This window comes from Papilio machaon, chromosome 28 (assembly GCF_912999745.1).
Source record: "Papilio machaon chromosome 28, ilPapMach1.1, whole genome shotgun sequence".
Classification (NCBI taxonomy): Eukaryota; Metazoa; Arthropoda; class Insecta; order Lepidoptera; family Papilionidae; genus Papilio; species Papilio machaon.
Window position 1 is genome coordinate 875,154 of NC_060013.1, and position 26,060 is coordinate 901,213.

The 26,060-nt window shown below is 35.2% G+C and overlaps 1 protein-coding gene across 2 annotated transcripts; it reads right to left on the reverse strand.

Annotated features, from left to right (window-relative positions):
• Positions 1-3,372: 3,372 nt before the first annotated feature.
• On the reverse strand, positions 3,373-26,060 carry LOC106710521 (glycerol-3-phosphate acyltransferase 4). 2 transcript variants are annotated; one of them, XM_045684929.1, is made up of 10 exons: positions 25,895-26,060; positions 13,157-13,280; positions 10,954-11,060; positions 10,280-10,416; positions 9,521-9,626; positions 8,063-8,299; positions 6,935-7,050; positions 5,922-6,062; positions 4,441-4,650; positions 3,373-3,730 (listed from the first exon to the last, which is right to left on the reverse strand). In XM_045684929.1, the coding sequence occupies exons 1-10, from the start codon at positions 26,045-26,047 to the stop codon at positions 3,643-3,645; spliced, it is 1,419 nt and encodes a 472-aa protein (XP_045540885.1). In that variant the 5' UTR covers positions 26,048-26,060; the 3' UTR covers positions 3,373-3,642. The 2 variants fall into 2 exon arrangements, with proteins under 2 accessions (XP_045540885.1, XP_045540886.1); XM_045684930.1 differs by lacking the exon at positions 8,063-8,299 and adding an exon at positions 8,574-8,810.

The following is a 26,060-nucleotide window of genomic DNA, read 5'->3' on the forward strand; positions in this document are numbered from 1 at the left end:
CAATAATTTATTTTTAATCTAGGAATTTTTCTTACTGTTTAGTCTTTGATTTTTAAAGCGCATTTTTTATTTATTTAACTGTACCATTTTGTTACCTTTTATTGGAATTATTTTTAGGTTATAAAATCTTTTATTGAGGAAATTTTGTTACTTTGCAGAAATATGAAATTAAATTGGTATTTAAATTTATTTATTCAGTATTAAGAATATTAATTTCGTACAATATTTTAAGATATTAAAAATAAGAGGAGTGTTTTAATAAAAACCAGTTACGAAGAAAACGATGCAATGCAATTATCAAAGAATTTCAAAATGTCCTTTGTATTAAAAGATAAAATAAATATATTTTTTATCTGTTTGATAGATGTTTATATTTGAATATGAATAAATCCATAAAAAATAAAACAAATTTTTTTTTTTTAATTTTAATAAACTCGAATGCAGCAGAACAGCCACATACTCAGTGACGAAAAAAAAACAAAATGTCAAAGATTAATCGTTTATTACAGAAATTTTAGTATCCTTTACTACAAAAACAATTCGTCTACATCTTCATACATGAGGCTGGGGAAATTATTATATAAAAAAAATCACATAATATACAAACACACACACAAAATAAATAATTATGAACATAAAAAAATTATATCTAAACATCGCGAAGTTGAATTGTGATGGAAAAAAGAATTAGTGCATAATTGAATTCAATAGAAATGAGAAATTATAACAAACTTACATCAAAATTGTGATCACAGATAAAAAATAGACATTAATTAATTAAGAAACGGCTTAACTCACTTGTGATCTTCCGGTGACGGCACCGACTAGTTTCGGACCCATCGGAGGTCCATCTTCAGAGCGAGTGTTTATTCCGAGGACATCGCGGTCGCTGCACGTCTCGCACTAACGATGAAGATAGACCCTCTATGGGACCGAAACTAGTCGGTGCCGTCACAGGACGATCACACGTGAGTTAAGCCGTTTTTTAATGAATTCATTATTATGTTTGTATCATCAAATACGGAAATATTTCAAAATAAATCCATAGACGATCTATATATATAAAAGAAAGTTGTGTTAGTTACACTATTTATAACTCAAGAACGGCTGAATCGATTTGACTGAAAATTGGTGGGCAGGTAGCTTAGAACCAGGAAACGGACATGGGATAGTTTTTACCCCGTTTTCTATTTTTTATTCCGCGCGGACGGAGTCGCGGGTAAAAGCTAGTATATGATATTGTCATTAACATGTGTTATATTTCTCATTATCACTGAATTCGATTATAACTGACATTAAAAAACTTCTATATTATCTATTTTTAAAATTTATAAACATTATTTTTTGACTATTATTTGTTAGAGCACATAAATAAATGCAATAGATTCCAAAATCTTATAAACTTAAAAAAAACTGCATTTAAAAAAAAATATTTTGCAAAGAAATCCACTTGGCGATGTAATAGCGAGAGTCCTGTTCTCGCTTATGGAGTTTGTCCGTCTACTAAATGACTCTCGCTTATAGAGTTTCTCGCTGATCCAGATTATTTTGTATTTAAGTAATAAAATAAATGCATTTCCATTCTACTTTAACAAGTAATTTTGCCCGACTGTGAGGGGTAAATATATCGCAAGTTATTTAATTTACGTATTTAATTGCGACCAGTAGTTAAAACTATTAAATAGTTTTTAACGACTGAGATGAAGTTATACGATTCGTATGAATGAAGTCTGGGGTTTTTTTTTTATTTCAATCAAATTTAAAATTATATTTAGCTTCTTTTAGGGTTTATTTATTTTAAATAGTAATTATAAAACGAGGTATAAATTATTTTACTATAATAGAAGCAGTTTCTATAAAAAAATATTTATTTCGTATTTTTTAAGACAATTTACTCATTTTCTTATTTATTTCAGAAACTATAGATGTTAATTTTTTTATATTAAAAAAAAACAGTATACAGGTTGATTTAAAAATAATTTATCGTACATAAAATATCATCCTGTATAAGCAAGCTATGTAATATTATACCAAATAACATATTACCGGTTATTTAACTAGTGTAAGCAGATTTAAAACAAATTCGATCCATCAAACGAAAAAAGTTACATCTCAAGATATAACTATTTTCGTCTTCGAATCGATTTTTATTATTAAATTCTTCTAAAAAGGGGTGATCAGTGAAGTAATAAAAATTACATTTAAAGTAAAGTTAATACTCTAAATAGTGATTTAATCACTGTCGTAACTTTAGTATGAAGTAAACGCACCCAATAATACTCAGTCCAATATCTAAAAAAAATATTTTTTTTTTTAAATCATCCGACTGACAAAAGGGAAAAGATAAAAAAGATCAGCTATATAAAGCCCTTCGTACACAAAGTGATTTAAATTTCGGATAGCTGCCGATTTTAAGCGATAAGCGACTTACGCAATATAATGTCATTGAGTTTTTAAACAACTCGCGTTGCCGACATTTCTATTTATCATTTACAGTCGCTCGCTGTTTATCAAGATCGTTGTGAAAAAAGTTGCTTCGATTTTCAAAATGGCGGAGTAACTCTATACAGTTGTGAGTCGCTATGTCAGTACTGATAGACGACTTGCGTCGGCGACTCAATTTTCAGTAAAGACTTGTATCGCACTTCTCTATCTCTGTCTTTAATAGCCAAGGAGTTTGAGTTCTACCAAAAAGATGGCGTACTTTTTTTACGTAGGGATTTATACGTGAAGTTGTAAAGGCTTTTTAATTTCTACTATTATTAGTGTATTAGAGATAAAAGTCTAAAAGTCAGTCGGGTTTTTTTTATTTACTAAGTACAGTCAAAACCGTTTATGGCGACATCGTTTAGAACAACATACCGGTTAAATTGACCAAAATCAAAGGTCCTGGCTGAATGTTATATACATATCTTTCCTATTAATACCTGTCACCGTTTGTTACAACTATCGGTTTTTACGACTCAATATGAGTAGTCCCTTCGATGTCGTTATAACAGATTTTGACTGTAAATTTTAACAAAACAGCTACCCACATTATTTTCACTGAGCCTATACTAACATATTGATATCTCCGTATTATTATGAAATACGACAAATTACAAACTAACTAGACATATCAGTAAAATTGTAAACTGTACAAATCATTCACAATTTGACGTATTACATCAAATTATCAATAATACGTTCAGTATACAATTTGCTGATAATTGACTAGTAAGTTTATAAACTGACGGAATTCACAAATAGACGAGACATAAGAAATTTATATAAAAAAAAACATTCGTATATACAAATCCGATGAACACGAAATAATTAAAAATGGATACTAAATAATTTTTTTATTTATGATTTATTTCATAACGAAAAGAGTTACACCTCAAGATATGCCTTAAAACTTGTAACCCGGCGAATAAAGCTGTATCTCTCAAGATAACTAGTAGAAATTATGAAAAGGGTTACATATCAACAGATATAACTCTTTTCGTGGTACTATCTCTAGTATCACCGTCCATTTTTTTCTATTCCCTTCTTCACTCATCTCCAACTAGATTCCGTTATAAAAAACATTACATCACAACACATATCACTCAGTCTCCGGTCTCCGGTCACGACTGGCCTTTAGTCTCCGGTCTTAAAAGACTACTCTCCCTTCAATCTTTTACTGAATTCCTCCTGTTGTAATTCACGCCATTCCTTCTTTGCCTTCATACGTTTTAATTGACCGTCCCTGTATCGAAATATATTTTTTTAATTTTTTTTGTCGTTTTTTATTTAAACAAACATCTGTTTTCCTTTAATATATGAACAGAGAATTATATAAATGCGAATATTTAGATGTATGTTTGTTTGTTTGTTCTCAACAGATCTTGATGAAATTAGTCACAGATATAGAACATAGTCTGAAAGAACACATTGGCTACTAATTAAATTTTTTTAATTCCTCGCAAACGTAGTCGAGGGCAAAAGCTAGTCATTAAATATGAAACTTGTATTTATAATTTTTTTTTGTTTATAGTTTCATTACTCAATCTGTAAATTTAAAAGAAAAGGACGCATAAGAAGGGAAAAAAAGCTTGAGAGGTGTGTTGGGACACCCGGATGGAACGAAGTTCCTTTCTATTAATTAGTGAAGGAACCAATGTTTATTCTATGAATAAAAAACTTAAGTCTTCACAAGAAGTACATTTTATTTCTATGAATTTTCGTTATATATTGTCACGTCGTTGCCATGGTTACTATAGCAAAAAGTGTCGTGCCAACTTTTCGTAAGAATTTTTTCCGTCTAGCCCCCTTTCACAACGCGCGATAAGGAACTTCGTTCCAATAAACACTTATTTTCCCTCCACCGTTGATTAAAGGCCACATGTAAATGTGTATAAGTGGTCGCTATTTCAGCGTATTAAAATGGACGCTTCCTCACTTACTACTATAACTTACCACATCAAATCAACCAAGCCTCCTCTCCTAGCGATAACAGCTTTAACTCTATTAGCAAATTCAACGGCAGTTTCATTATTGTAACGATGCATTGGTGGTAAATACCACACATCGCATACAATAGCCCAAGAGCTCATCATATTGAGCAAGTAATGAAGCATCCCGTAACGTGAACTGTTCCAGAAAGCATCACCGAAACGGGGATCGTATCTAAAGATACGACAAACAAGTATATAGTTACATGTGACGAAAAGAGTTACATTTATTTATTGATAATTATTAAATTAAAAACACATAAGTCTTTAAAAAAATTTGTTACGTACAGTCGAACCTGAATAAGAGAGAGTTCAATTATTGCGATATTTTTCTCGCTTTTAGAGGTTTCTCTAACTTGACTTTCTCGCTTTTAGAGGTTTCTCTCCAACTTGACTTTCTCGCTTTTAGAGGTTTCTCTCTAATTTGACTTTCTCGCTTTTAGAGGTTTCTCTCTAACTTGACTTTCTCGCTTTTAGAGGTTTCTCTCTAAATTGACTTTCTCGCTTTTAGAGGTTTCTCTCTAACTTGACTTTCTCGCTTATGGAGATAATCGGTACCAGACAATGATTCTCGCTTATCTAGGTTCGACTGTATTTTCATTAATATAATTGTCTTTCAAAGTTGACTTAGCGATTCTATCTGCCTGATTAAGATACTATAATTTGAATATTCCCTTAATTTTATGTAAAATAGATCTCTCAATTTTTTTAAGTATTAGAATATTTCGATGACTCCTACGTAGACTATGATAAGTCGCAATTTTGCGATTTACCCCCAGTTTTATGTTATTAAATTAACTTAATAATTACTAATCATTATCATCATCATCAGCTCACTATACATCCCCATTGAGGGGCTCGGAGTCTACTCTAAGTTAAGGGTGACTAGGACATAGTCAACCACAGACAAGTGTGGGTTAACTTCACACATATCTTTGAACTTCTTCTCAGATATGTGCAGCATCACGACGTTTTCCTTCACAGTAAGACCTTCAGATAAATGTACGTATCGAGGGGTGAAAGGCTTTTATTAATTAATATTAATTTAATTTATATATTCAGAATCAGAAAAATTCCCTGATTCTGAATATATAAATAAGTCAATATCGCAAAAAATGTCGCTTAAAACAAATAGCCTTTCACCCCTCGATATGTAAATCGAAAAACACATTGGTAAGTCGGGATTCGAACCCAGGAATTGCAGATTGCAAGTCAAGTGCTTAACCCCTGAGCCAGCGCTCTTCAATTATTACTAATAACTGTGTAAAATTTGAAAGTAACATTATAAAGAACTGCCTTGAAAAAAATGCGTTTCAAACATACTATAGTTTACGTAGGAGCCATTAATTAATATTTCTACATATATCGAAAAAAATACGAAAAAGGTTACATCTGAATGTTAAAGATGTAACTGTTTTCATCATTCATTAACGGGTACAAACTTACTTGATAGCTACAGGATATATTGTGCCTCCAACTTCAAAACTTCCTTTCTTGAATTGCATAACTGAGGTATTATTAATACATGTACCTTCAGGAAAGATTAAAATAGGTGGATTATCTGGCACTGAAATGTGCTCTTTTAACCTGAAAATAAAACATTCATCATCAGCTCACTATACATCACCACCGAGGGTCTTGAAGCCTACCCTAAGTTAGGGGTGACTAGGACATAGTCAATGCTGACTAAGTGCGGGTTGACTTCACACATATCATTGAATTTCTTCTCAGATATGTGCAGCATCACGATGTTTTCCTTCACCGTAAGAATTTCCAAGTTAAATGTGTTTTAAATAAAATAGAAAGTTATAAAACATAAATAAAACTGGTCAATCTAACAAAAAGAGAAATTTCATCAGGTGATTTTATTAACGTTGAGATGTAATTTTATTCAAAAACAAATCTGTTAAAACTAACAATGCATTGGATTTTAACGAGATATGATAACAACAAAGAGCGTCGGTGGCTCAGGGGTTAAGTACTTGACTTGCAATCTACAGGTCCTGGGTTCGAATCTCGCCATGTACCAATGTGTTTTTCTATTTTCGATTTACATATGTACATTTATCCGAAGTTCTTAAAGTGAAGGAAAACATCGTGATGCTGCACATATCTGAGAAGAAATTCAATGATATGTGTGAAGTCAACTCGCACTGAGTCAGCATTGACTATGTCCTAGTCATCTCTAACTTGGGGTAGGCTCCGAGCACCTCGGTGGGGATGTATATTATAGATTAATATTATAGACTAATATTATAGATGCGAATGTTTGGATGGATGTTTATTTGAAGGTATCTCCAGAACGGCTGAACGGATCTTGATGAAATTTGTCAGATATAGAACATAGTCTGGAAGAACACATAGGATATCAAGTTTTTTCTAATCCAGAGCGGACGGAGTCGCGGGCGATAGCTAGTGTCAAAATAAAAATCAGAAAGAAAATTCTGAAACAACTTTACCTCCGAGCAACTGCATGCCTATCCTTAACTTCGGACCTTTCAAACCATATATGGGGCGAAGCCCTAGCAAGCGCTCTTTGTAGGAGCCCTAGAAAACCGTTGTGTCTCTGACCGATCTGAAAAAGTACTTCATCAAAGAAGATATCGACTTGTCCGACGAAAAGGGTTACATCTCATATGGAATCTTTTAGAGATGTAACCCTTTTCATCAGATGGATTTTTAAACAGTCGAGCCTGGATAAGCGAGAGTTAAAAGGAGATTTATCTCGCTTATAGATGTTTCTCTCAGAGTTCCACGCTTATGAAAATCGTACGTCGGGACTCACTTATAAAGGCACCACTTAACTAGTTCTCGCTTATTCAGTTTCGGCTGATTTACTTTTTAAGGTACTTAATTATAATCCCATAATATTTAGACGTCACATACATGCAAAATAATTTAATGATCTCCCCAAAAAAAAACTACACAACGAAAAATAAAAATATATATCAACTAAGGTTCTTCATACACAAGGCAAGTAAATCTTAGAAACTTGACGCTGCGTACTTTAGTCTCGACAACCAAATCGCTCGCAACTTATTAAGATCGAGAGAAAAGTCGCGGCCATTTTCAAGATGGCGGAGCATATAAAGTTGACATTTAGCTATAACTGTAATGACAGAATAGACGACTCGCGTCGCGCAACGCAACCTTACTATATAAGTATCGCAAATTTAAGTTGCCTTGTGTATGGAGGGCTAACTGCTGTTGCTAATGGTCACTTAACATTTTTACACTTGACAATTTACGAAGTCATTTTCATCTTTTTACGTCTACCCCCCACCGAAAACAATTACATCTGATAATATAAATATCAAAAGCAACATAACTCACACCCGTAACCCAGAGGGGTAGACAGAGACCACGGACCTACATTTGCCACCGTCCTGACACACCTCTTTCGCTTCATCTACATTCATACATCTACGTAATATCTGGTTTCAGATCCTTTTTGAGTATTACATAAATCTAAATGCTAAAAATCTGTCTTTGTCGTCTTTAATCTTCTTTCACTCATCTTTTCAACGTGTCCATACCATAAAAGCATACCTTTTACAACTGTTTCTTTTTTTTTACCTTTTACTTACCAATGAGTAACAATTATCGCACATAAGTACTAAAACATCAATTGGACTTGTATGATTTGCAACACATATGCCATTTTTCGGTCTATTTATGTCCCCATCATGGTAAGTTATAACCATAGAGATACATCTCGATAGAAAATTGAAGCTCATTATAGATGTTGCATAGTTCACACGTTGTTTAAATGGTCCATCTGGTAATGTACCCACACATGCTGTACTGATGATCAACCACCATACCTAAGCGATGATGGAATGGCATGCGTTATTTCTAGAATATTCCCGAACGTATATGAAATATTCCGATGTATTCCATAACATATCGGAATTAATATAATTCCGATGCAGTCTGGAATATTGTAGCGTAATCGTGGTTATGTTTAGGTTACATTTAAATCAAATTTCAAATTAACAACAACCACGTTTACACCAAAACCAAAAAAATCCCCACAAACGACATAAAACAGACAAACATAGACATAAAGTGTGCACACATTAAATAAAAAAAAACTACCAAAGAGAAATAACTGTTATAGCTTAATATGATGACATCTATTGGACTGGTGTGGTTGGCAACACAGAAGCCTCTTTCCTTCGGTAGATGTTTTACATCGTGATAGTATACAAAACAAGAAAGACTTCTCAATATGATCCTCATTGTAATTTTATAGGATATAGCGCCGAAGAAGTTACGCAATCGCTTCGTTGGTAGTGTGCTAACTAACAGCATCGTTGAGAGCAGCGTCAGCACCTGGTGTTACCAGTGCAATAGTAAAAATTGTGAACTACCCACTAAACCCTGCGGTGTTCTAATGACTGGGTCGTGGCATTTACGTAAGTTTATCCCCGGCTAAGGGAGCCCCTTGGTAGGGCCTCAATATGTGTAAGGAGGGGCCAGATGTTAGGCCTCTCCCATCACCCTATGGTGCCCCCTCTCGGAATACACGAGAGAGCGGGCGTAAGGCATTATTATAAGCACTCTCTATGCCAATGCAATGGTAACTTTTAGTAGGTTTTGGTAGAATTTTTGTGTAAGAATTTTGTACAGACTTAATTAGTCACTGTATTGAATTTATTAAATATTGTTTTTTTTTATATGTTGAAGTAAAATACATTTGGATACCTAAATTTTGTTAGTCACAGAAAACTATATCTATCTATACAATGAATAAAATAAGACTAATCGAATAAGAGAAATCAAATAAAAAAAATAATTTCAAATTAAAATATCTCGATTATCATATATTTGCATTCCTTATATAAAAAAAATCAAGTTTCAAAATTGTTGTCCGTCTGTCTGTCCGTAAAAAAGCATTCGTTCCGTATTATCTCCGATGCAGCTGAACAGATTTTGAAGAATTCGAAATTTTCCAAAAATGGTCCTTCGAGTCGGATACATTAAAAATTTCTTACAACACATATTAAAAAAACAAATCAACTAATATCAAAGTAATAACTTACCCCAATAACGAATATTAATATCCTTAAAGGTAATAAGAAGAAATACCGAACTACAAAACCCATCATCCAAATTATTGTTAGCCTCCATGTTAGGAATTCATACTGTCTGGAATGAATACAAAAAAATAATAACTTTAAATTTTTTATCAAGTATAGAAATCCCCCTTTATGATGGCCACAAATCGTGGCGATCTTTGCGGGAGGCCTATGCCCAGCAGTGGGCATAACGAGGCTGAATGGATGGATGGATGATAGAAATCAGTTCTGTTAAATTACAATTTAACAGTTGTAGATCCAGCAACAAAAATATTTGTTGGGTGCAAGAATTGTCCTCGTTCAGTGAAATACCACAACCATACAGAAGACAGACGTCAAGTTGAAGTAATTCCAACTACAGTCTGATGAGTGTGGTACTGAAGGCTTAATTTTAAGCTACGTTCCCTTCCCTCTCTTTTCTTAATAGGAAAGGATGGGAAGGGGAAGTGGATTTGCCGGTGGAGGGAACGCATAGGACGGAGAAATATCTTTCTGTGCGATCCCTTCTCCGATGATTAAAGGTAAGCTATGCATCTACAATTGTGGATGTTTATGGGTAAGCGATCGCTTCGCTATTTTGGCGAATTCAGGTGGCCACTTGAAAATCTAAATCTATAACTTTTTCTGCTTTCTTTTTGGCTAATTTCGCTTGTAAAAATCTGCATTATAATACAACAAACATCAAGAGAAATAACAATTTTAGTTCATAGTTTAAGTACTCACCTATTAGTCCTAGTAAGTAAGTTCCAACTCCTCAACTCTTCAGCCTCAAAGACAGATGTAACCTGATCTTCAATTATTGACTCCATACCTGCCTTCACCAGATCCATACAGTGATAGAAATGAAATTCTAAATTAGTCTGAAATAAAACAGTGATTAATTTATCATTTATAGGTTCACTATAAGTCGCCCGGAAATAAAAAAAAAAAAATTATTAGCTTATGTGTTCTTTCAGACTATGTTCTACATCTGTGCCAAATTTCATGAAGATCCATTAAGCGATTCCTGAGATATCTTCCAAAAAACATCCATTCATCCATCCATCTAAACATTCGCATTTATAATATTAGTAAGATGTACAATAATATAACTGATAGGTGGTCTGTACATGGAAAATAAAAGAGCCTATTACATCATCAGTCCACTATACGTCCCCAGTGAGGAGCTAGAAGCCTACCCTAAGTTAAAGGTGACTAGGCCATAGTCAACCACACTGGCCAAGTGCGGGTTGACTTCACACATATCATAAAATTTCTTCTCAGATATGTGCAGCATCACGATGTTTTCCTTCATCATAAGAACGTCGGATAAATGTACATATGTAAATCAAAAAAACACATTCGTATATGTCAGAATTCGAAACCGAAGTTCTAAGGAATAAAAAAGTTAGTCTCACCTCTCCATTCCCTTGTTCAGTTTTATGTCCGTTCTGAACCCGACGATAGTTCAACTCCGGTGACGGACCGAGTATCTCTTGTCGTTCGATAACTGTCGTTTTTGTACCTGAAACGAAAACGTACGAAATCATTACACTTAAGAAAAAGAAGGAGGTTATCAATTCGACTGTATTTTTTTTATGTGTGTTACCGCGTTCTGGTGCTCCGATTATGAAAAAATAAATAATCGAAAGGTAGTGCTTGCAGATAGGTTGCCATTTATTTTATTAATTTTTAAAATAACTAGAAGATTTTGAGTTTAACTGCAAAATGCGTTGCGAAAATTAAGGACTTTTTTGCTTTCATCGCTTACGTAGGCTAAACTATAGGAGCTACATAAAAATGATGTATGGAAGAATTGTAGCTCTTTAAATGTGCGAAATAAAAGTCAACGATAGCATATATCTATCTTTTTTAGTTTTCTCACAATAACCATTTTTTTCTTTATTATATTATAAAGTGGCAAACAAGCAAGCGGCCACTTGAATTCGCCGAAAAAGCAATGAGACCGCTGCCCATAGATATCTTCAATTGCAGATGCGTTGCCGATCTTTAACCGAGGAGAAGGTATCGTACAGAAAGAAAATATTTCCCTTTCTATTTCTCCTCCGTCAAATCCACTTCTCCTTCCCATCATTGCATTATAAGAAAAGGGTGGGAAGGAAAACAAAACTAAAATTAGGCCTACAACACCACACTCATCAGACGAAACGAAGAATTGCTTCCACTTGACGCCTGTCTTCTGTGTGGTCGTTATATTTATTACATCAAGCTTGTGTAACGTTGAAAAATTCTTGTACATTTAGATTCTAGAACAGTGGTAGATCCCGCAACAACAATATTTGTAGGGTGCACGAATTGGTCGGGTCGATCGGTGCAATATCGAATCTGCGAATCCAGGTGGCCGTTTGCTCGTTTGCCACCTTATGGTAAAAAAAGACTAATTAAAACGTATGGTTACTTTTAAAGAGTTGTGTAGATGAATATAAATATGAGGGAGTGATCTGCCTCCAATGTATGTCAGGGGTGGTGAACCGGTTGATCTCAAGTGTAACTCCAGTCGATCATAACACGGAAAAATATAAATACGTAATACCATAGCGTAAGATCTCTATACTAATATAAATAATTTGAGACTGATAATAATTGTCAGTTTTTTTTTAAATTAAAAAATTAATAAAAAAACAAAAGAATGTCAAAATGTTTCTAAAACAATAACCATCAAGTGTGTTAATAACAAAATTATTTAAACAATTTTACCTTTATAAAACTGTGATCACAGACTAACCGTGGGTTTGACACCAAAATACCCGTTTAAAAAACATATCATCTCTGTTTCGTCAATAATCAGGGATGACGATATATTATACAGAGATTATGGTCTCAAAAACCCACAGTTAGAAAGAAATCCACACCCACCCACAGTAAAACAAGCTTGTTTGTATAATAAATTAAAACTCTACACTCTCTCTGAAGAAACCAACATGTTTATGTGCATGTTTCGGCAATGCAAACTCACATGTAACATACCCATCATAGCGGAAGCGATTAAGATTTCTTTGGCCTCTAATGTAATGTTACGTAACACCGTCGGTGAAAACGTTAACGTAAAAAAACATATACCCAATTTGTACCAAAAACACAGGTAAATTTATAAGACTTCGTCAGCTGGGGATTACAAAAAACTAAACTTAAGTTACTCTCACAACTATAAGCTACTTTCTAGTCCACAAAGCGTTTGTTCGGGGTAATCTCTGAACCGGCTGGACCGATTTCGACGGGATTTTCGCAGACAACCACTAGTATTAAAATAAAGTCCTTCGTACTCATCGCAACGTAAATCTTGATAACGCGGCGATTCTCGTCGTTAAGCTACGTACATAATACAGTTGCTCGCAAACTGTTTGTCAAATTTTTCGTTAGAATAGTCGATGTAAAATTCAAAATGGCGGATCAAATCTATACAGTTTACATGTAATCGCTTTGTCTGTGCTGAACACACGACTCGCGTTGACGATTCAATATTGTGTACGGAGCGCACGCAACGTGACGCAGACGCAGTCGTTTAGACGATTTACGTTGTATTGTGTACGAAGGGCCTAAAAATGTTGGAAACATTTTTAGTACGGAGGGAGTTAAGAATAAAAATTTTCTTCAACTTACCATTTACACCATTCTCTTTAATAATAGCTGATGGTGGCTTGTCGTCAGGTACGAGAGGTTCCTCCTCATCCGAACTGTCACTCCTCTGCAGTTTCTTTGCAACTTCAATGTGCTGGCGGCCATACTGCAATGAATATAGAGACATTTATCGACACATCTGACGAATAAAGTTATATCTCTTTTTCTCCGGATCAGTTGCTATGGCGAATAACAATTGATCCCCATAATGAAAACAAGAAAACAGTTAAATCTCTTAAGACGTAACTGTTTTCTTTACGTGAGTCTAAATGAGGCAATAAACTGTTAATAAATGTTCTTCATTCTGAAGGACATTAAGATAATCATAAGTAGTTAGAACAAAGCAAATCATTCTATGATTGCTTTACCGTTTTCTGAGGTAACTGTGTAAACGTAGGTGCATAGTTACTACAGAAAACGAAATCGACAAAATGTTGCAAAATGCGTAAGAAAAATACGTGACATTTTTTTGATGTGAAACATATGTAACATATGTATGTATACCTCAGTATAGCGTGGCGACCCGTCGCCACGGGAAGCGTCGCCACGCCAAAAATTCGGTTTACAAGTGATCCTAAAGATGTTTCAAATAATATTATTATAATAATATATATATATATATATATATATATATATATATATATATATATATATATATATATATATATATATATATATATATATATTATTTTAATAATATTATTTTTATGCATATTACTTGTACACACACGATGTTTCACATCTGCCAGGCGTCCCATGACGGCTCACATTTTTTTAAATATATTAAAAGGTGGCAAACGAGCAAACGGCTACTTAAATTCGATGAAATAGAACAGCGACCGTTGGCCATATACATCCACAAATGTAGATGCGTTGCCTACTTTTATTCAACGGAGAAGGGGACGCACAGAAAGAGTCTATTCCCCCTTCCTATGTCTCCCGTACTCCGCTAAATCCACTTCCCCTTCCCACCCTTTACTAATAGGAAAAGTGTGGGAAGGGGTGTCCCTCCGACACCACACTCATCAGAATGTACGCGGAATTACTTTCACTTGACGCCTTTCTTCTATATGGTAATGGTATTTCACTGAGCGAGGCCCATTCGTCATCATCATCATCTCACTGTACGTCCCCACCGAGGGGCTCGGAGCCTACCCCAAGTTAGGGGTGACTAGGCCATAGTCAACCACGCTGGCCAAGTGCGGGTTGGTTGACTTCACACATATCCTTGAATTTCTTCTCAGATATGTGCAGCATCACGATGTTTTCCTTCACCGTAAGAACGTCGGATAAATGTACATATGTAAATCGAAAATCGAAAAACACATTGGTACATGGCGGGATTCGAACCCAGGACCTGCAGATTGCAAGTCAAGTGCTTAACCCCTGAGCCACCGACGCTCTTGGCTCAGGCCCATTCGTACACCCAACAAATGTTGTTGCGGGATCTACCACTGTCGAAAATTACATTACATTAGTCACATATCGCAAGTTATCATCACTTCTATATATTTTTAACTCTTCGATTAGCATCATCGCTTATCGAATGTTACATTGCCTAGTCACCAAGATTACTTGTTCGTTTGATTCGATTCTCGCTCGTAGTGGCGCCCTACCTTTACCCCAAGGTCGAACGTTAAACATTTACGCAATACGTTTGGATCGCGGTAAAATAATAATGCGATGTTTAAAAATTCATTGAAATTAGATTTCTCTATGCCTTTCTAAATTTAAATATTTTAAATTCAGAGGTTTTTAAACTAGGGCACGTAAATGATATATATATCTTGTACTATCTGTCGCCCGCGACTGCGTCCGCGCGAAATTTTAAAAAAACATAATAAGTCTATATGTTCTTCCAGACTATTTGCTACATCTGTGCCAAATTTCATGAAGATCCGTTGAGCCGTTCCGGAAATATCTTCAAACAAAAATCCATCCAAACATTTAGCATTTATTATATTAAATAAGAAGTATATTTCATCCAAATCATCATCATCAGCTCACTATACGTCACCACTGAGGGGCTCGGAGACTACCCCAAGTTAAGGGTGACTAGGCCATAGTCAACCACGCTGGCCAAGTGCGGGTTGACTTCACACATATCATTGAAATTCTTCTCAGATATGTGCAGCATCAAGATGTTTTCCTTCACCATAAGAACTTCGGATAAATGTACATATATAGATCGAAAATAGAAAAACACATTGGTACATGGCGGGATTCGAACCCTGGACCTGCAGATTGCAAGTCAAGTGCTTAACCCCTGAACCATCAACGCTCTTAAAATTTAAATTTAAATCGTAAGCGATCTATCTACATTTTGTTGAAACTGTCTCAAATAAAATACTTTCAATGTCTACTCTATAACTACATTTTATATCTGAATCTATTCGGATACAAAGTACGGATATTTGATTTTAACATAACCAGTATGAAATCATCTCCCGGTTAAAAAACAAAATTGTTTCTAATTACATCAACTTAACGCATAATTAACGATAATAAAATGTTTAGTGTTGGTTACTGGAAACTAAAAGTCGATTAAAAACACAAACATCATCAACCTGCCCTTATCCTTACGGAGGGTCGGTACAGTATACTACTCCTCCATACATCTCTATCAGCAGTCATAACTAAATCCACCCCCTTCACACAATCCATACTATCTTTGGTCTTCCTCTATCTTTTTAACCATCCACATACAAGCTCATTACTTTCTTGTTTATATGATCATCATCTCTCCACATGTCCAAACCAATCTGCTCCTCAATTTCTCGATCGATGACGTTACTTCCAAACTTCAAAACAATTATTTAAAAAAAAAAAAACTTGAGAGGTGTCAAGGGACACCCGGATGGAACGAAGTTCCTTTCGATTAATTAGTGAAGGAACCAATGTTTATTCTATGAATAAAAAACTTAAGTCTTCACAAGAAGTACATTTTATTTCTATGAATTTTTGTTATATATTGTCACGTCGTTGCCATGGTTACTATAGCAAAAAGTGTCGTGACAACTTTTCGTAAGAATTTTTTCCGTCTAGCCCCCGTTTCACAACGCGCGATAAGGAATTTCGTTCCAAAAAAAAATGGGACCCATCTGCAAGCACTTCCTTTCGATTAAAATAATTTTTATCGAAATCGGACCACAAGGGGCGGAGATTCGCAGTAACACACATAAAAAAAATTCAGTCGAATTGATAACCTCCTTCTTTTTGAAGTCGGCTAAAAAGAGGCATTACTTTCAAAGCAACATTATCAAATTCCCTTAAAAACTAGTTACCAACGACCAATAGAAACAACGGGCGAAACGTAAAACTTAGAAAATAATATTGTATCATTGAATCGAGTATCACGTTACGCGCGCTCCGTACAACGTTGAAATGTCGTAAAATTACGACACTGTTGCATAATAACTTGCAATTAAATTTATAACAATAGTTATAACAATAAAATTATTTATTACTTTTGACCTGTATACCTATTATAAAATAATATTTCAATTTATTTCTGACGTTCTTACGTTAAAGGAAAACATCGCGATACCTGCACATATCTGTGAAGAAATTCAAAGACATGTGTGAAGTCAACCCGTACTGAGGCAGCGTGGTTGACTATGTCCTAGTCACCCCTAACTTAGGGTAGGCTTTGATCCCCTCAGTGGGGACATATAGTGAGCTGACTAGCACAAAGTTTTGACATCAATTTATCAAAGTTTCGTCAAAATCTTTGCAGTGCTTAACAAATATCTTGTCGGCTCGGAACATCGTACAACAGAACACAATGTTAGGTGTAACGGACCTAAAAGCAGTGACCTTGAGCCACCAAAAAAATTGAAATGGTCTATACACGCATAGAGGACAAACTGATATATCATAACTAGCTGTTGTCCGCAACTTCGTCAGCATGAAATTAAAAAAAAGCCTACTTGACACCCACATATACGGGCTATCTTCCAATAATTGGCCGGGTCGACCGATGCAATACTACGACCACACAGAAGACAGGCGTGAAGTGGAAGCAATTCCGCGTTTCTTCTGATGAGTGTGGTACCGGAGGCCTAATTTTAGTCCTCTTTCCCTTCCCACCCTTTTCTTATTAGGAAAGGATGGGAAGGGGAAGTGGATTTGGCGGAAGAAGGGACGCATAGGAAGGAGAAATATCCTCTTTCTGTGCGTCCTCTTCTCCGTTGATTAAAGGTAGGCAACGCATCTGCATTTACGGATGTCTATGGGCAACGGTCACCTCGCTATTGCTGCGAATCCAGATGGCCGTTTGCTCGTTTTCCACCTTACGATATAAAAAAAAACTCCCCTCAAAATCGATTGACGTTTCGGTGATTACACAAAACAAAAGTAGAAAGACAAAAAAAATCGTCATTCATTATATATAACGTAAATACATCTTGTGCACGAAATATACATATTTTTTTATATATTACATACAGATTAAACAAGACGTTATTACGTTACGTCATCATGAATTCAAGAACCTTCGAACAAATGTCCTTGAAATCGAAATAGTAACAAATATTTGTCGATTAAAAGAAATTCATATCTTATCAACTAATCCCTATGCTGTTGGTAATTCGAGAAACATTATTAAAAATAATAATTAGTGACTGTATTGACATCCGAGGGAATTGTACAAATCATGACACCTCAGTCTTTAAAATTAGTAAAGACTCCTGCGTAAACAATAGTACCTGGGCAAGCCATTTGCACTAGTACACTATTTTATACTTTTAACCGGTGTTATACTAAAAAAGAGCGTCGGTGGCTCAAGGGTTAAGCAGGTGAATTGCAATCTGCAAGTCCTGGGTTCAAATCCCACCATTTACTATTGTGTTTTTTGGTTTTCTTACGGTTAAGGAAAGCATCATGATGCAACCTGCATATTATATATTTATAACTCAAGAACGGCTGAATCGATTCGACTGAAAATTGGTGGGCAGGTAGCTTAGAACCAGGAAACGGACATAGGATAAATTTTACCCCGTTTTCTATTTTTTATTCCCCGCGGACGGAATCGCGGGTAAAAGCTAGTAATTTATAAAATTACATCCTGTATTATTCACACTTACGATGGTTTACGTAGGAACCATAGACATTATTCACGAATCTTTCGTTTGTCACATTAAAAAACAAACCGTAATTACATAGACTAATGTATTTCTTATTATAATTTAAGTGATAAAACACATTAATATGTCGGTCACGTCAACAATATACATTATTTAACACGAATCAAATTATGTAACATAATTAATTAATTTATTGTATTTTTTTTTTTATATAAGAGAAGGGGGCAAACGAGCGGCGCGAACACCGAAGTGATCGTCGACGCCCATGGACATCCGCAACACTACGAGAATTGCAGATGCGTTGCCGGCCTTTAAGAAAGAGATATGCTCGTTTCTTGAAGGACCCTAAGTCGTAGTGGTTTGTAAAAGATTCTACATCAGCGTCATACGTCATCACAACAATAGGGACTCAAACCTTAATTAGGTAACAAGGCTTAAGTCAACTCAATACTGACCTCTGTAATTACATGGACTGGCTATAATCCGTGGTATTTTGTGCCAATTTGATTTCCGCCATTTTGGCGCTGATGGTTGCGGTTAATAGCTGTGGTGAGGATTCGAACTAATAATAGAGATCTAATTAACTGTCAATAAAAGCGCTTTTAAATCGAAACAAAGGTAAGGAGTAGCTAGTAGGTGCCGTAGATTCACAATATTTTCCTTCACCAAAGAAAGTCGCATTTTACAAGGGCTCAGGGGTTAAGCACTTGATCTGTAATCTTCAGGTCTTTGGTTCAAATCCAGTCACGTACCAATGTATTTTTCGATTTACATATGTACATTTATCCGACGTTCTTACGGTAAAAGAAAACATCGTGATGCAACCTGAAGAAAACATCAGAACAACAGAAAACGGAAGATCAGCGCTGAGTGTTCCAGAGAGGTGCACCCAGCATACAAAGCCGAGGGAGGACCCTATCCGGTCATTATTGCAATGTTAATTATAAATATTTCTTTTTTCTAATGTAATTGTGATTTAATTCTGTTTTATGTATTTATAACTAGCTTTTACCCGCGACTCCGTCCGCGCGGAATAAAAAATAGAAAACGGGATAAAAATTATCCTATGTCCGTTTCCTGGTTCTAAGCTACCTGCTCACCAATTTTCTGTCAAATCGATTCAGCCGTTCTTGAGTTATAAATATTGTAACTAACACGACTTTCTTTTATATATATATAGATAGATTATTTTGTAATATGTTAGGTTTAAGTACGTTGTAATGGTGCAAAGGATTAAATGTTATTTTATTTATTTATTTACATGGACAGCAGAAGCCAGCGTGGTTGATTATGTACTAATTACCTCTAACTTAGCATAGACTCAGAGCCTCAGTGACGTATGTGAGGTGATGATAAAACACATACATGGCGAGGTTAGAAAACAAGACCTGATAACATGTAGCAATTAACCACTACGTCATCGATTACTTTGATAAGTGTATTAGATTTATATTTAAATTAATCCTACAATACCGCGTACTGAATTCGGCTTTGACCTTAAACCCTTTGAAATAAATTACTTAATAAAAACAATGTACTATTTCCGCTGCGTCATCGAGTCGATAAAACTAGTGTAACTAAAGTACAATATCTTACTAATATTATAAATGCGAATGTTTAAATGGATGTTTGTTTGAAGGTATCTCCAGAACGGCTCCATGGGTCTTAATGAAATTTGGCTTAGATGTATAACATAGTCTGGAAGAACACATAGGCTACTAAGTTATTTTTACGCCCGCGCGGACGAAGTCGTGGGCAATAGCTAGTAACTAACACTATAAAGTTACTGTAAAATTATCCAATACGTCATTTACTGAATCGACTAAATTTAAAAAGTGTATGTAAACACAAATTTAAAAAATCAATATCGTTTAAACCAGTACGGTTCAACAGAGCTTGATGAAATTTGGCACAGTCGAACATGGAAGGATAGACTACTAATTAAGTTTTTTTTTTAATTCCGCGTGAACAGAATAAAAGAAGAACAAATGAATAATGTAGACAGATTACATTGTTAATTTTTAAATACACAATGATATTAACAAAGGGTACGAAACATACGGAGGACAAATTCCGGCATATCATTGTGACGTCACAAAGGTCTTTGTTTTCATTACGACACCTGTAACATTATCTCTATTTTTTAAAAAGACAATGAAAGGGATGACAATATTTTGTCGCCAGTAACTTACGTTTATAAAATACAAAGCTAAAAATTTTCTAATAAAAAAAAATTATCACTGGTTACGAACCCAAAATCATGGACGTTCAAGTCAGACTTGATAGGATTTTTATCGCAAATAAAATTAAGCTTTATACGATTTCAACAAGGTCTAATTTAACTTTGCACTTCTTTTGTTTTCAATACAAATTTAAGAAACGTTAAAAGTAAAATGAAACCTTATTTCAATCCAGTAAAGCTCAATTTTGTATGCGATAAAAATCTGCTCTGCTCTTGGCCCCGGTCTGTCTGTGTCCGAACTATTCAGTCGGTATCTATGATTTCGGTCGCCATTCCTAGTTTACATTAAGTCAAAATAGTCCATGCCAATCCAGCGCTACTGTCCTACTGTACTGGTATAATGGAAACCAGGCAACACAGATTTGTTACTTATATCCAATGTAGTCCGAAGTGGTCCAGGTGGACCTGAAGACCAGCGAAAACCAAGAAGGGATGTACTGATGTACTATGCGGGAAATAAAGTTGAGGGTTCAAAAATTGAAAAAGAAATTTAGCTGTATACAGAAACCAATAATTGAAAGGGGTCTAAAGCCATCTTAAGGCAACGTTAATCTTCGAAACCCAGCGACTTTAGTCGCTGGTTTACGTACGCAATACAATAACAGAAGTGCATAAACAGTGCACGGTCGCGTCGCCGATATTTCTGTCATCGGCAAAAAGAGGCGTTGCAATTTTCAAGATGGCGAAGCAAATCTGTCAATTGTCTTGTAGTCGCATGTAAACAGTGGTAGACGCCAGCAACAACAACATCAGCTGCACGAATTGGCCTCGCCCGGTGAAATACCACGACCACACAGAAGACAGACGTCAAGTGGAAGTAATTCCAAGTACAGTCTAATGAGTGTGGTGCTGGAGGCCTAATTTTAGTCCTCTTTCCCTTCCCACTATTTTCTTATAAGGAAAGGATGGGAAGGTGATGTGGATTTAATGGAAGAGGAGATGCAAAGGAAGGTTAAATATTCTCTTTTTGTACGTCTCCTCCATCGTCGATTGAGGGTAGGTAACGCATCTGCAATTGCGAATGTACATGAGCAGCGGTCGCTTCGCCATTTCGGCGAATTCATGTGGCCGCTTGCTCGTTTGCCACCTTGTAATATGTGCCTATTTGCTGTATATACGGAGCGCTCGCAACGCAACCATACAGTATCAATTTCGACGATATAAGTTACGTTGTATACCAAAGGCCTAAAAATTTTGTGTATCACAATTTTAAAGAATGTCGTGTTTCGTTTTTATATTATACTAGCTGTCGCCCGCGACTCCGTCCGCGCGCAGTTGAAAAAACACTTAATAGCGGTATGAAAAATAGATGTTGGCCGATTCTCAGACCTACTCAATATGCTCACAAAATTTCATGAGAATCGGTCAAGCCGTTTCAGAGGAGTACGGGAACGAAAACTGTGACACGAGAATTTTATATATTAGATATTAGATTTATCAATAATCGAAGTACACATCGTCTTCAGGAAATTTACATCACTTCCTGAAATCGAACCGGATTAATTAGCATGTAATGTACCGTTAGTACCACCAAGTTTAATCACAAATTTGAAATCCTTTTTGATAACATAATATTAGTAAAAATAATACAGTCGAATTGATAACCTCCTTCTTTGAAGTCGACTAAAAATAGCGTTGAGGTTCCACTGCCAAAATATAATCTTTGAAGGATCGAGAGTCTCAAGTTCAAGAGACCGTGATATTTTCTTCGCTAAGAGGTTCGGATAACTCGATTTTCTCCCTCATGGAGAACGTCTATCATAACCGGACAATGATTCTGACTTATATACATTTTTCACTTATCCAGATTCAAAATTATTTCGAACTTTATTTGAAAAAAGTTTTATTTTTCTTTTTTTAAAACTAACATTTTATGTATTACTAGCTTTTACCCGCGACTCCGTCCGTGCGGAATAAAAAATAGAAAACGGGGTAAAAACTATCCTATGTCTGTTTCCTAGTTCTAACTAATCGATCGTTCTAACTAACGGCTCAATCGATTTGACTGAAAATTGGTGGGCAGGTAGCTTAGAACCAGCAAAAGGACATAGGATAATTTTTTTATTCCGCGCGGACGGAGTCGCGAGTAAAAGCTAGTCTATATATAAAAGAAAGTCGTGTTAGTTACACTATTTATAACTCAAGAACGGCTGAATCAATTTGACTGAAAATTAGTGGGCAGGTAGCTTAGAACCAGGAAAGGGACATAGGATAATTTTTACCCCGTTTTCTATTTTTTATTCCGCGCGGACGGAGTCGCGGGTAAAAGCTAGTATTACATAATTTATTCCACAATCATACAACGTGTAACTGTTTAAGGAAATAATTTTTAATTCCGTATGTATGTTATCAATGAATATAAAACTGGCACTTAATAACTACTCTAGGTTATAATTAGGATTAATTAAAAAAAAACACAAACAAGAAAAACGACTATAGTGCGACAAAGTTATCGGTCCCGGTGAGACACTGACGACGACAAGTAACGGTTACGTTTATTAGAAAACTAGCTGTCGCCCGCGACTCCGTCAGCGCGCAGTTAAAAAAAAAATGAAAAATAGATGTTGTCCGATCAGACCTACTGAATATGCTCACAAAATTTCATGAGAATCGGTCAAGCCGTTTCGGAGGAGTACGGGAACGAAAACTGTGACACGAGAATTTTATATATTAGATTTGTAAAACCTACTTAAACAGAAAATGACAAACTAGAACAAGACAACTATAATCAGGCAAAGATTTTGTGGCACTTTAGCATCAATCAGGATCATAAGTCCTAATGTCAGAGTTTGTTTTAATCCCACCAGTGCTCTGTGGTAGGTTTCTACGGCGCCCATCTTTTACTATGCCTAGTTGGGTTGCCATGTCGCCAAACCTACTAGCCGGACAGACTAGCCAGTTCGGCCGGACATTTAGGTAGAAAGGTCGGACATCCTATATTATTTAGAATTTTGTCTCAGTATTAATAGGTACACTCTCGTTTGGGAAATGTAAAAAGCCTAACCAAAGCCGGAAAACCGTTTATTTTGGCCGGACACGCAATCAAAAAGCCTACCTATGTCCGGCTTTATCCGGACACCTGGCTACGCTACCTGGAACGTAAGACTGTAGTTCACAGACCAGTGGCGCCCCTGTTTAGCGCCTTACGCCCAATAACGCTCTACCATAACGCCGGCACTGGCTATTGTACTTTACAGTTTTAACAGTGAGCCAAATAACTTTGTTGCACTATATAACCATCGGTTCAATTCACTTGGTTACAAAACGTTGACAAGATTAATATATGCCATATATTTTTTATACGTAATACTATTTTAAAGTAATGTTAGTACATTTGTAAAAAGAACGTATAATATATAAGGCAGCATCAGTGGCTCAGAGGTTAAGCATTTGTAATCAGCAGGTTCTGTGTTCAAATCCCACCATATACCAATGTACATTTATTCAACATTCTTACAGTGAAGGAAAACATTGTGATGCAACCTGCACATACCTGCGAAGAAATTCAAAGATATGTACAAAGTGAACCCAAACTAGGCCAGCGTGGTTGACTAAGGACTAGTGACCCCTAACTCTAAGGTAAGCTCCGAGCCAGTCTGTGAGGACATATGTGACCTGAATACAAAAATACATTATAGTCACTATAACAGATATTTTGTTTAATCCAATGCCTTAAGTGTTTTATAGATAAATCATGTTTAATATGTTTCTATAAACATTGCTTACTAGATAACCTTGATAAAGAAATTTTGTTATTGCAAATAGAATATTCTAGAATAAACAAGACATGTACAATGTATAAATATAGATGACTAGCTGTCGCCCGCGACTCTATCCACTCTAAATTAAAAAAAAAATTAATAAGTAGCCTACATGTTCTTCTAAACCAGGGATCCCCAAGCTATTTTGGACAAGTGATCCCCTTTTCTAAAATGAATTGTTACCACAGATGCCCTAATTACCTACTTTTAAATCAATTATTATTATTAATTCTGACTTAAGTAAATAGAAGAAGACAGAGTGAGAATAAGCAATGCTTTAAGTTCAATATTGACCTCAGGGGGTAAACCCTGTTCTAAACCAACTTTCATCACAATCAGGCAAGTCGTTCTGGAGATATCTTCAAACAAACATCCATCCATCCAAACATTCGCATTTATAATATTATTAAGATGTGAGAGAGAAGTGTCAGGTTCACATCAAATGGAAGTCTGTTGTCTTTGCCTACCCCTCTGGATTATGTACATGAGTTTTAATAAAGTTATTGTAATAAATAAAAAGGTTTTTTATCTTTGAAAAATGTTTTTACATACCTAGATCTATCTGACAAGTTTATTTCTTAAGATCTCTCAGGAAATTAATCTTTTAGTCTGAAGAATCAATGTTATTATTGGAATTTTACTAATATTATAAATGTGAATGTATAGATGGATGTTTGTTTGAAGGTATCTCCAGAACAAGCTCAACGGATCTTGATTAAATTTGCCACAGATGTAGAACATAGTCTGGAAGAACACATAGGCTACTTATTAAGATTTTTTTGTTAATTCCACACGGACGAAGTCGCAGGCGACAACTAGTAGTATATAAACAAATGTAGATAACAAACATTGAAATTGAACCTAAGACCAAAGGTGAAAGTTATCAGTTAGCTAATAACAAGATAATAAGAAATCATGCTATAACTTAGCATCTAATCTAACTGTTATACAGTTAAACCATAATAATCGAGAGTCTAAGGTACCATGAAAATTTTCTCACTTACAGAGGTTTATAATCCAAGTTTCTCACTTACGGAGTAAGTGCATCAGGACCTGTTTCGCTTATAGATTTCTCGCGAATCCATGTTCGACTATACCTACTACGTGAAAATTTTAATCTTGGGAAGTTTTTGTTGCTAAATTATAAATGTACAGTCTAACATTGAAGGTAAAGGCTGTCCCAATATTATTTAGTAGGCAAAAGGTACATAAGGTCACAAGATAGTTCTAACGTCAACCGAAGACATTAGACAAATTGTGCCCGCAAAATAACTAGAATCCTCGATGAAAATTAAAAGAAAAAGGGAAGGAAGGGGTGTTTATTTAAATTTGTTTATATGCGTTGTTAAAAATATTATATTATATACAGACGAATGTTAGCAATAAAAATATTACGTCTAACAAAATATTTAAAGATCGACTGACGTGAGTCACCGGTATCGAAGAAAACATACTCCCACGAATCATAACTTACATCTTAATTAGATGCATATGTATTTAAATAACGGACATTAATCCTATATATATATAAGATAAAAGCTATTTCTTAATTTAATGAATAGAAATAAGTCTAACCTAACAAATTTGATTAAAAATCTAATAAATATCGATAATATATTTTCACTTGACTTACTTCGAATAGCTTCAAAAGTATATTCACATATAATCTCCGTACACCAAGAGATTTTCCAATTGAGGCCAGGAATATTATACACAATATAAAAAGTAAAAACGGCGTGTAAAGTATTGAAACTGCAACAGACACGAACGGCATAATCAACGCCATTTTGACGACTGAT